At 33.7% G+C, this 13987-nt stretch overlaps 1 protein-coding gene across 1 annotated transcript; it reads left to right on the top strand.

Moving 5' to 3' along the window:
- Positions 1 to 6082: 6082 nt before the first annotated feature.
- On the top strand, positions 6083 to 11876 carry LOC143051946 (uncharacterized). The gene is made up of 3 exons (XM_076224929.1): positions 6083 to 6715; positions 8002 to 8115; positions 9412 to 11876. The coding sequence occupies exon 3, from the start codon at positions 9419 to 9421 to the stop codon at positions 11510 to 11512; it is 2094 nt and encodes a 697-aa protein (XP_076081044.1). The 5' UTR covers positions 6083 to 6715; positions 8002 to 8115; positions 9412 to 9418; the 3' UTR covers positions 11513 to 11876.
- The last annotated feature ends 2111 nt before the right edge of the window (positions 11877 to 13987 follow it).

Below are 13987 nucleotides of genomic sequence, written 5' to 3'. Positions count from 1 at the left end.
ATACCAAATGATTATTCAAACGATTAAAAATAATATTCAAACGATATCAAATAATTGATTGATTGATTGTTGGTTGCTTAACGTCCAGTGGCAAATATTTCATGCATATTATGGACGAGAATAAATACAAAAGGTAGGTTGATACAATAGAGGCCATCTGGGACGATGGTCGAAAAAAATTTTGATTGCCACTGGAAAATGAGGGTATATTGGAGACAGAAATTTTGCCTTGCAACAGGCCACCTACGGACACCTCCATGAGTTGTACTGCCGGTAGGGGAGAAGACCAAGTGACCATATTTCTATGACACAGTCAACCTTTGGTTGATATCAAATGAGTATTAGAACAATACCAAATAAACATTTAAACGATATCAAATGAATATTCAAACGATATCAAATGAATACTTAAAAGATATAAAATTAACAATCAAACGATGCCAAATGAATATTCAAACGATATCAAATGAATACTAAAACGATATAAAATTAATATTCAAACACTATCAAATGAATATAGAAACGATTACAAAAGAATGTTCAAGCGATACCAAATGAATATTCGAACAAAACCAAATGAATATTCGAGCAAAACCAAATGAATATTCGAACAAAACCAAATGAATATTCAAACGATATCAAATGATTATTCAAACGATATCAAATGAATATTCAAACTCATTAGTCGGTATATACAAAAGATCGATAAGCGTCCATAGAGAGGCGGACGATACCAAATTAATATTCAAACAACTCATCAGTCGATATTAACAAACGATCGATAATCTTCTAGAAAGGCTGGAGATACCAAATGATTATTCAAACGATTACAAATGAATATTAAAACGATATCAAATGAATATTAAAACGTTATCAAATGAATATTAAAACGATATCAAATGCATATTCAAACGATATCAATGATTGATTGATTGATTGTTGGTTGGTTAACGTCAAGTGGCAAATATTTCACGCATATTCAGGACGCGAACAAGTTCACAATAAATACAAAAGGTAGGGTGATACAATGGATGCCATATGGGATGATGGTTGCGGAAATTTGGATTGCCACTGGAAAATGAGGGTATATTGGATAGGGACAGAAATTTTGCCTTGCAACAGGCCACCTACGGACCCCTCAAAGAGTTGTTGCAAGGGTTCTTAACGTGCAAGGAGCGTTGCACTCTTTACACGAGGCATCAGATTTAACATCTCCCTTCTGACCGGACGTGACTGCGAACTTGATGCATCCCGCCCAGCTAAACGGACGCCCCACTTCGGCATGCGTTTTACTACAGGTCGGGAGAAGACCAAGTGACCATATCTATATACCCCAGTCACCCCTGGGTTGATAAGTATTAGAACAATACCACATGAATATTTAAACGATACCAAATGAATATTCAAACTATATCAAATGAATACTCAAACGATATCAAATTAACATTCAAACGATGTCAAATGAATTTTCAAACTATACAAAATTAATATTCAAACAATATCAAATGAATATTGGAACGATGACAAATGAATATTCAAGCGATATCAAATGAATATTCGAACAATGCCAAATGAATATTCGACCAATATCAAATGAATACTTAAACGATATCAAATGAATATTCAAACTCATTAGTCGGTATATACAAACCTTCGATAATCCTCTATAGAGAGGCGGACGATACCAAATGAGTATTCAAAATCATTAGTCGATATATACAAACGATTGTTAATTCTTTTATAGAGAGGCGAACGATACCAAATAGCTATTTAAACTCATTAGTCGATATATACAAACGATTGATAATTCTATAGAGAGACTGAAGATACCAATTGAATATTCAAACGATTACAAATGAATATTCAAACAAGAACCAAATGAATAGAGAATAGAGGAAGTTATGGGCCAGAGATTAGGAATAGCTAAAGCCAGAGAAGGGATGGTGTACGGGAAAACATCCAATCATTTGCCACCCTTCTGTCATCTCAACATGGGATGCACCCCTGATCTGGGCAATGTTGAAATGAACAATTTGTTAAGGGATCAAATGAAGAACATCACGAAAGAGACAAGAAATACTTTCACGGGCAGAATAATCCGAACATTAGACGGTTTCCTGGAAGAAAAAAAGGAAACAATAACAACTATAAGAAAAGAGGCGAAAGAAAAAAATGGAACTACAAGTAAAAGTGCAGGTACAGCAAGATCCATTATGAACTAAAAATTAGGAGAACTAAAGATGCTAAAGGACCATAATAGCAGAATTCAAAGCAGTAATCCGTTACAAACAACCCAAACAGCATAATGGGCACATGACCAAAGGAAAAGATACTGGGACAATTCATATATCTATAATACTATGGAAATTTGTTATGTTGTCATTGGATTTTTTAATTTCTTGTTTAATAAAACAAGTGTTACTAGTAATCTGTCATCTTAATTGGATTTTAATGTTTTATCAGCACTTCTACCACTCCTCATTGCAGATAAGTTGAGTTATGCGTGTTTATTAAGGTATCAATATATTTGAAAACACATGTTTACTTTCCAACTACTGACATATTGGGTCAGCTGAGGTCAACATCATGATTTATCATTAAGTAGATGTACGATAAAATGTATGCATTCAGTTTCCATTTGTCTGTGATTGCAGACAGCTGGTTTTCCCACTGTGGTTTGTTTTAGGCGTAAAAGTTATTACTGTGATCGCATTTATAACTATCAGATTGGCAATCGTCAATATTAAGAATGGCTCGCAGATTTAAAAAGAAAGTAAAAACTGTTAAACAAAAAAATAGAAAACTCGATCGGGTTTCTAGAAAGAAAAGACAAAAAAGGCACAGGTATATAAAGCTAAGCAATATGTATATAACAGAACTACAGAATCAAATACTAGGAATATTTATGAAGTGACAGTCGCTGCCGATGACCACCGTGGACACTGACCAACACGCAAATGAAAACAGTACAATGTCACGTACAGCAGAATTCCAAAAGGATTCGACTTCCGCGCTGAAGTCGCCAAATGAAGCTTTGTCGGCGATGTCATCTATGGTTGAAGGACTTCTTGCCACCACAGATGCTTCATCAAGCAGTAGCAATGGTATGTCGAATTCAAAGTCAAACTATGACTTTGTCTCGGCATATCTAGCTACATACGAACACATTACCCCAATCTCTACTGCTAATGCTGAACAATCCTTCCACAGACAAGTAAACACTTCAAAAGGCATTGTATTTGCGGAGGATTTGCCAAAATTTGACAACGTGTCTACTTCTTTGCGCAAGCAATTTTAGAAAGTAAGGACATAAACCTTTCTTTATTACTTTTTCCAAAGAACGAGGTTCCCAAAAAACGCTCTGTCTTTATGAAAGGTTAACTGTAGAGTTATCCGCCCCTAAGGATCCTCGTCTAAAAAAAATGTTTGACCCTTGATGAGTTCATAAAGGCCTTCTGGAAATTGCGGAATATAAGTATACCCTCAACGGCGAGATGAGCTAGATCAATACAAGGCCGATATAAATGATATGGCCTAAAACTACGGACACAGATTTTTATAAATATCACAAATTGTTTTCGGCTTAGGCAGCCAATGCTAAATTGTTTTCGGCTTAGGCAGCCAATGCTATCATAGAACATAATATCACAATTAACTAGGGAAAGATAGAAGACCGTCTAATGCATTTAGTAATGAATGTTTTCCAAAGTAGAGATTGCAAACTATGTGGAGATTACGACCACACAACGACAATTCTGCCAAAAACAGGTTCAGTGGTCTCCTTCAATTACCAGTCATCAAGTGTATTTGGCATATGTTCGGTAGTATTAAATCAATTTCCCCAACTTTAAAGCAGAGCTATTGATGTATAAGTTTCTTGTGAAAGTTAATGAGACTTATAGCAGTAATTTTGTAAAAAAAATCAAATTTAAATAGACACATGCTAGAAGTTTCCGGACACTAACTTCCAAAAGATGTTTGTTCTAGGTCAGTGACTTCTATCACTGATATTTTTTATCTACATACTTATAGTCATAAACAAGAACAGGCCCAGCGGTAAGTTCAAGCATGAACTTAAAGTTAGTGTCCTATCGTTATTCAGAAGTTCAATAGATATAGATGTTGTACGAGTTCCAACGAGACAACTCTCCATCCAAATCATAAGCATGAACTCAGATCTTCCAAGCTTAGAAGATAATTAATCAACCGAGACGGCTAAACCCTAAAAAGAAATGAGGTTTATTCCATTGTATGTATATCATGTGGTATGCATCTTAGTTTGTGAAAGCTTAATAAATATATATTTTTAAAAATATGTCTTCTATGTTTGGTGTGTACAAAGTATATTTAGCTAGATATATCACCATAGCAACTATGTTTAATTTGCCAGGCATTCACAAGCATTTTAAAAACATTACTTATATAGTTACATTCTTTAAGTTCTGTGTTAATTCAAGATTTATATTTCTGTTTTCATTTTTTGTTTTATGTGTTTTTAACAAAACAAAAAAGCAGAAAAGCAAAACAAGGAGAAGGCTGCTCCTCAAAACCTGGTACCAGTATATTCAATATTAAGTTGAGGAACACGTTCACTTGTATTTGTGTCCATCTGATGAGTTAAGCCTTTTTCAGCTGATGTTTATAGTTTGTTCTTAGGTTGTACTGTACCCCAAATAAGGAGGAAGGCAGGTATTGCGCTTAAATGTTTAACTCCGCCACATTCGGTATGTATGTGCCTGTCCCAAGTCAGGAGCCTGTCATTAAGTGGTTGTTGTTTGTTTATGTGTTGAATATTTGTTTTTTGTTCAATTTTTACATAAAGTAGGTCGTTAGTTTTCTCGTTTAAATTGTTTTACATTGTCATTTCGGGGCATTGCATATCTGACTGTGCGGTATGGGCGTTGTTCATTGTTGAATGAAGGCCGTACGGTGGCATATAGTTTTTAATTTCTGTGCTATTTTGATATTTTGTTCATAGTTGTCTCATTGGCAATCAAACCACATGTCTTTTATTTTATAAGTCAGGAGTGACCATTAATATACAGGCCACCAGTGCGGAGACAAAAGGTCAGACAAGAAGCTCCCGGAAATCTGTCAGTTTGTTAAACAAATAATAAACAGGCGTCTGAAATTGCTGATCCTTTGTTGTTGAAGTTCCATAGTTGTGGAGTTGAAATTGTCAAAGATATTACAGTAGTTTCAATTAATGACTAAACTGGTATGTGGTCGCAATCTATACAACCAGAAGATTCGTCAACAGTTACTACTGATTCCCAGGGACCAATGTTAGCCGTCTTTCAACAACCAATTTCCTCACATCCTAATTATATGAACACCCCTTCTGATGGTGAGCTGCTCAACTAAAGTTACTCAAATGAAAATGTATATGCATGTGAAATGTTGAGACACACTATACCTTTAGATTACCATGTCAGCAGTGAAATCTGGTGTTTGGTATGATAACGATGTACATTTTGCTCTATGTTTACCTTCTAATATTGATGATACATGTAATATACACTTAAATGAAGGAAAATAGATACAAACATGTAAATATTTTTATGTATTATTATATATATATCAAATATTTAAGATTTAGTGAATTAATATTTTGATTAGGAAAACATATCAAGACAAATGATTCAAAATCTGAACTTGCAGACAACAAGCAAAGATGTCTTATGTATCATGAACAAAATATGAATTTTACAATGCATGTAGAGTTGTAGACTTAAAATTTTCAATGTATTCATTAGCACTAAAAGTGCAGATGTATTCTTCTGATTCTGATGCCACGACTTTTGAATTTAGGAAGATTGATGTTTTCATATATTTTGGATTAAATCTTTTGGTAAATACAAAGTATTGTCACCAATTTGAATATTATGTAACTATCATTTAATTCAAATAAAACTTGTGACATATATAAAGTATCTTCTTTACCATGTCGACAATATATATTGGAATACACATGACCAAACAAACCAATGAAGGGATACTTAGAAAAAGACACTCCCGATGTACTTATGCAGCACATAAATTACCTGTGTAACAGACAAAGGAGAAGGTATGATAAGCTATCTAATTGGCCCCCTATTTTAGTGAAAAATCAAAGACAATTGTTTTTCTGAAATATATGTTTTTTAACTTCCATAAATATCGAACTAATAAAAACACCATTGAAGTTCGAATATTTTTAACTTTTAACAATTGAAACGACACGTTTTTCTTTGCCTAGTAACGCAAAAACAACAAAATGGTCGGTACCTAACAGTAATATCGAATGAATTAAGTAGGAGCGGACGCTCGCCCCAAGAAGATATTTTTAGATATTGCCAAAAATGTAATGTTGTGTCACCTTACAAAAGGACTTTTTGGGGCGAGCGTCCGCTCATATTGAAATTTTAAAAAAACTGTCGGAATTTTGACCGAAAAACTTACTTTTTACCGGTTGACGGAATGAACTCGTTTTATTTCCCGAATTTACGTACATGTTTCCAAGCTCATTTTCATACACGTAGATTAAGTTAAAAGACTTATGTTGACTTTTCCAGTGATATAAATACATGGAAATCAACAACGAATTTTATTTAATGAACAATAAATAGTTCATTTTGAAATGCCGGATTGTAAGACTTATTTTGTGACTCTGTTTCTGTCGGAAGGAACTGACACGATAGATTACATTGGCAACCCAGAGAGCCGTAAAACAAAGGTATGTACTTCAATATTTTTTATATAAATTGAAAAATGATTTGATTAGAAATCTGTTATAAAACATTTTGTAAACAGAGCAACAAATCGCCGATAAACTTGAGATAATGTGATGACAGGGAAGCGGCAGACGATCATGAGCAATGCCAATGGTAAAAATATTTCTGTAGAAAATACTATGCGGTAAAATACACGTATTTTTTGTTTCAACTTCGATATTTGTAAAAACAAATCAACCCAGCAAGATTTATTTAGTTTATCAACTGAATTAGAGGGGGAAATATCCATCACTGATTTTGACAAAACATTTAAGTACATTAAAATTACATTGAATAAGTGTTCAGCCGCCGTGGCTCAATGGTACACATCGCTGCTCTGCAACCTAGACGGTCATAGATCGTATCTCAGACACATTTTTTTTTTTTTTTTTTTTTTTTTTAAATATATAAATAATGTCACCTGAATGTAATACTCGGTTCTTTAAGGAAATAACAAACATAACAAACACTTATAAGGCACAAAGATGTTCACTAGACCTATATCATGCGGGAATTGTAGATAATGAATATTACTGTTATTTCCTTTCATGATTTTATTGAAAGTGACTTCTCAGCTTAAATGATTAAAAAACCAACAAGCAAACAATTAAAGGCTATGCTTCCCTGTCACGCCAACTCTGTGTATTTTTTAAAAATATTTCTGCTTTGTATCCATCCATCTGCTGAGTTACGCCATTTTCGAATGATTTTTATAGTCAATTCTTATGTGTCCTTGTCGGTGTTGTTGCAAGGGGGGTTACTTCCTATTTTTTTAGTGGTATGAGTGTGCCGCAAAACAGGGTAACTTTTTCATGCCCTGTTTGTTAGAACAGTCTCCCTTTTCATGTCCTGCAGGTTAGAACAGGGTCGTCCTTTCATGCCTTGCTGGTGAGAACAAGGTCTTTTTTTAAACAAAGTATTTGTCTGGAACAGGATCGCGTATATAACTGTTTAAGATACAGTATAGAGCCCAGGTCTAGAACTGCATCTATTTTATACGGTCTAGAACAAGGTATACATTTTTTGAGCGTGTATAGAACAGGGTATGTTTTTTCAATATTTTTGTTTAGAACAGGATATATGTTTTTCATTACTTTCTGGTTAGAACAGGATATGATTCGGCAAGTGCTGTCGGCACAGTAATGCCATAAAGGATAGTCAGTAACCCAACCCCACAACCTAACCATGCCAACCACAGCGAAAATCTATGATACATTTTTAATCAACATAACTTTTTTTCTTTTTTTAGATTCGAGATACGTTGTACGTCGCAGCAATACCCATGGATTGGTTTATTCACGCATGGATTGTCCTAGACATTAAAAGATGGCGGTGGTAGTGAAAACATGTATTAAACTTGAATGTAAGTTGCAAAATTATTCAGTGTTATTGATTATACTTGAAAGGGGCATTATGTACCATATATGTAATAAAATAAATACATGTACGAAAATCAAATACATATTATCAAGTCCATGCATCGTAAACTGTTTGTTAAAGACTTTTAATACGACCGCAACATTTTTTAGTTATATTGCTATCATGTCGTTGTCCGAGACACATTTGGTTTCCAAACAATAACTTAAGTTTATGTGAATGGATCACTTTAAAATTTTACCAGATGGTTCAATACTACAAAAGAAAGGTAGGGATTAAGTTTGGGGGTAATACATTTAGGAAGTCGGGGGCCAAAAAATGACCAAATACATGCAAGAATTATATTTCAGTTTTCAGACAAAAGCTTGTGTTAAAGTGTATGGATCGCATTGAAATTGTAATACAAGATATCATACCTTAAAGGAGTAAGCTGGGATTTACTTAAGGGTAATTTCTCCAAAGGGGGGAGGTAAACAAGAAGGGGCTCAATTTTTTTTTCGATTATACAATTGTTTGTGTTTCATGTGTAATTTTGTCTGTTTTTTTTTTTTATCAGAGTGAGCATTGGGACAAGTTGCGCTAGAGACTGTATCTAATTCGGAATATTCTCATTGCACAAAAACTTTACAAATAGATATAGGAAGATGTGGTGTGAGTGCCAATGAGACAGCTCTCCATCCAAATAATAATTTATAAAAGTAAACCATTATAGGCCAATGTACGCCCTTCAACACGGAGCCTTGGCTCACACCAAACAATAAGCTATAAAGGGCCCCAAATTACTAGTGTAAACCCATTCAAACTGGAAAACCAACGGTCTCATCTATATAACAAACATGTTACTATATCCTTTACGCACCTGCCCCAGGTGACTTCTGCATTTTGATAACTGCTTAACAATCTTGTTCATGAGCACTATCCTCGAGAAGGATACTATAATAACTCTTTTTGAGTTTTTTTTATGCATGTTGTGATTAAAAGTGCTAGAATATAAATAAAAGCTATTTTATAAAGAATGTAATGCTGCTTCTGGTGCATGGTCAAGAAACACTAAACATTACGGGTTATATGACTACATATATTATTAACTCATGTATATTTCACGTTATGGGTTTTTTTTGTTTGTATTATCTATATTATATTTTTTTAATATGAATATCACTGTACTGGTTATGCCCATTATGGGTCCTCTATAGGAAATAAAATTGATCTTATCTTACATGCTGATATTTTTTTTTTTTTTTTTTACATTAATCAATAATATTTGTTTACATTTTTCCAGGTGACTGATGGCTAAAGAGTTCAAGTGTGTGGTTTGTGGTAGATGTCATCTAAAATCCAGACGTAAGATAACAACTAAAGCACTGAAACAGTTTGTAAGAAAAAGAATTGAGCGAAACCTTGAAGAAAATGATGTGATATGTGAGAAGTGTAGATCAATATACAGGAAAACACTAAAAAAAGTAAACAATGAACAGAAAGTTTCAAACTGTCTTTCCGAGTGTATTACAGATGACAGTGACTCTGAGTTTGTTATAAATACAGAAGAAGCCGTATCCACGAAAATACTAAGTCCGAAACAAATTGAACTGAATATTTCTTCCACTCACACATCACATAGATTCTGCATTGTATGCAAGAAGGAAGGTACCAGTAGAAATAAGTTATGCAAAGTTCCTTTACAGGCAAGAACCCAAGCCTTTATAAAAAATGCCGTTTTTATAGATGGAAATACACGCTGTTGCAAACATCATTTATCTGAACAACTTTTCGACGACACATCACTTCAAGCATTAACTGCAAAATACACTACAACATATATGAATCGTTCTGATATAACTTCATTATTAGAAAATGTGAGAAAAACCTTGGCAACCTCTCATATCCTGAATTTTGACAATCCATTATCATTATCTGATGGTGACTATTACAATCTAACTGGATTATCAAAGCATCAATTCAATGAACTCTCCTCATATATTGTATCAGCACGTCAAACCAATGTTAGGTCTGTACGCACATGTATAGCTGTCTTGTTAACAAAACTAAGGACAGGACTTCCAAATCATATACTTGGAACAATATTTTCGTTAGCCAAAAGCCAAGTGCAAAGATGTATTCATAGTGCCAGAGTTTCCCTTATGCAGGATTTTGTACCACATTTCATTGGGTTTCAGCATATAAGCCACGAAGATTTTGTTCGGAACCACACCACTCCAATAGCAAAAACTCTGTTTGCCAATGATTCTGAAGATGCTGCAATTATTGTCATGGACGGTACTTATATCTACCTCCAGAAAAGCGCTGATTATGAATTCCAGAGGTTATCATACAGCCTGCATAAAAACAGACCGCTAGTTAAACCAATGGTCATAGTAGGAACAGATGGATATATCCTGTCAGTACTGGGTCCCTATTTTGCAAACGGAAAAAATAATGACGCGGCAATAACAAAGCACATGATTTCTGTCAATGCCGAAGGCATGAATGAGTGGCTAGAGACTAGCGATGTTTGTGTGGTCGACAGGGGATTTAGAGACGTGGTAGACTTCTTAAGAGAACAAGGGTATAACGTAGAAATGCCCGTTTACCTGAAGAAGGGATCAAAACAGCACCCGGTAGAAGAAGCCAACGCCAGCAGACTAGTAACCAAAGTGAGATGGGTCGTTGAAAGTGTGAATGCACGAGTTAAACAATGGAGGTTCTTCGACAAGGTAGTTTCTAACCATTTCATTCCAATAATTGGTGATTTATTACGGATTGTATGCGCTGTTTGCAACAAATTTCGGCCACCACTTGCTGGTACACACCCTGAGGATAAAAGTATTGCCGAAGCAATGCTTGAAAAATGCAAAAAGGGAAATGCAATCCAAAAGATGGTGACGGAAGAAGGCTTATTGACCAAACGTACCATTTACAAATTAGTTGATGCATCAAATGTTTTAGATGAACTAGCTGATTTTCCAGTTCTGAGTATGGATAAACTACGAGAAATAACCATGGGGGTATATCAGCTTAAACAGGCCCCTAACTATGTCAGAGAACACGAGGGTGAAGACGGAAAATTTGAACTGTATGTGTGCAAAATCAAAGCAAACCTGCTCAAAATTAAAATACAATCTAGGCATAGTAACAAACTTTCCCATACTGTCTTCATAAGTTACAGTGACGAAGGAGATATAGAAGGATGGTATTGTACATGCAAATCGGGAGCACGAGTAGTTGGTTGTTGTGCACATGTTGCAAGTGTGCTATGGTATCTGGGGTATCAAAGACTTGAACAGCAGTCTGGATCAAGGAGAGACTTTAAAACATCTGTTTTAGATGCATCTCACATACCGAGTTCTGATGAAAGTGACTGTGATTCTTTGCCAGAGGAGTGAAATAACTAATACAAACTGTGTGTATGTGACAGCTACTCTTCACTTATATTTAGGGCATAACTTTAATTAAAATTTGTTTTTCAAGAAAATGTTTAAATAAGTCATGTATTCACATATTTTATGAGCATTTACAAATAGCTAATGTCTTACTCTCATTGTTTACCAAATCATGCTGATTTAGTCATTGACATTATATTGTGGTTAAATTACTTTTCTGTAATGAAATGGTCATAACTTATTCATGTTAGTAAATTTTATCGTCAATGCAAATGTTAGTATTAAAACAATATTTTCATATAATTTTTCGTTGTACTTAAAATTGGAATATCGAAATCTCAGACGATAAGGAGTACACAGGCTATTAAACAAATTGCTGTTCATATACTTACATGAGATTGTTGTATTTTACTTACATGAGATTGTTGTATTTTGTATAAGAAAAGACTTTTCAATTAAAATGTAGTAACATAAAAAAAAGTAGAACGATGTCATCATGGTTATGTAATAGTCACTTATTAAATATATTTTGTGTTTCCATGATACCCACTGAATTTATAAGTCTAACATAAGTCGAAAACCTTACCTGTTTGGAGCAATGGAAAATTATTTTTGTTGATTTTAAAGTTTAGAATATAAGATGGTACAAACTAGAATAATAATACTCTTGAAAAGTATCTTAATATGTTTGTTAAAACACTTTCCCTTCTGACTTGCTGTTGTTGCTAAGGAAATACTAATAAATATATACATGATGTTGATAACTAGAACTACAAAAAGCAAACGCAAGCCGTTACTCAAGATTTTAATATTGCCTAATAAAGTCCTCAGTGGTTTCCAGAGATCATGGCCATTACTAGATTGAAGCTGTTACTGTAACGCAACGCATACTAAATATGCATCTCGATAATTTTAAGCATTTGACACCACCTAAAGTATTTTAAATATTTCAAAACCATTTCAAAGAGATAGTTCACCAACAAAGGATATTTTATGGTATTCAGTAAAATCTGTTGTTAGGCAATAAACTGTTCTTGTTAGAAAAATTGCTCTATGAAAAGATCTTCTAATGAACTTTTATGCAGTTATATGTAAAGAGAGTGACTAAAAAGACCTGTAACATACTAGTATCTTATAAATTGTTAACCGTTGCTATGCACCATTTCTGTTGCTACGTTGTTGTCAAGCATTTATACAATAGAGCTACAATTAAACTGACATTTTCATTTCTTACCAATTGTTATTCTTGAACATGCATTCTGTTTTCGCATTTATTTGTACTAGTACAATAAAATGACTACTTCATTTGCAGTTAGCTTTAATTTAATATTTTATGCTGTTGCTAAGCAACATTAGTGTTGCTAGGCTCAATATAAACCTAGTAAAAAAAGATATGGATTACTCACACATTGTATTATAATGAAACACCATTATATGAACACAAACAATGCTAGATGCATTCTTAAAAGGACAAAAATCACCTTTAATTAACCGTTGCTAGGGAATATTTCTGTTGTTATGTTGTTGCTAAGCATCCTGTAAACTCAAATTGAAGTGACTATTCATTTGTAACTTCAAGTTATTCTCAAACCAACCATCTTATCTGGAAATATGGTTATTTGTACAGATACAGCAATTCATATCTGCTTATTTTATTATATAATTAAAACGGTTGCTAGGCAACCTTCTTTTTACCGGAACATAAAAAAATCATTTTTTTTCTAAGTTTCTATACTAAGGCTAGCAATGGTACGAATAAAGGCTTCTTTGGAGAGGGGGCCAAAAACGTCCCTTATCATACCTTCTCCTTTGGTAAATTTATTTTAATGTAACCAATAATTTTAATTTTTGTCCTAATTTTTTTCAGATTTTGTTGGTGCACAAAATAAATAGATACATGCAAACTGGTCAGATTAATGATGCTGTTACAGATTAGATCAGTTATGCACGAAACAAATTCATGCAATTGTGATAATACTTTATATTCGAAGAACACTAAAAGGACATTGAAATATGACTAATAACTGCATATGAAGAAACTGTGAACTAAAAACGTCAAAATTATACATGTAGTAAATTAAATTAAGTCGATCAAGTTTGTTACCAACTTTAGTATTTCATGTGTATGAAGGTCTAGTTTTTCTGTTCAAAAATGCAAAGAAATTGTAAAAATCTTAATCTTTGGAATGACAAATTTCTTTAATTGAATGAAGATTTTTTTATATTCTTAAGGCGGATTTTGGCTGCTATTTTTTTCATATTCTAAAGCATTTGTTTTCTTCTAATTCTGAAGGCAGATTATTTTCCCGCTTCTAAAGACGAATATATTGTCCCTCTCTTTCGTCTCTAATCATGTGCTGTACAAACATATCTTCAAATTCTCTAAAACTGATTCTGGTTCCATCTTCCATTTTTATATCAACAGGGAATAGACCGTTTAAGGTGGCATTACCTATATGTGCAAAAAAGAAAGACACT

Source organism: Mytilus galloprovincialis, chromosome 11, assembly GCF_965363235.1.
Source record: "Mytilus galloprovincialis chromosome 11, xbMytGall1.hap1.1, whole genome shotgun sequence".
Taxonomy (NCBI): domain Eukaryota; kingdom Metazoa; phylum Mollusca; class Bivalvia; order Mytilida; family Mytilidae; genus Mytilus; species Mytilus galloprovincialis.
The sequence above is the reverse complement of the archived record's forward strand: the minus strand, read 5'-3'. Positions and strand labels throughout refer to the sequence as shown.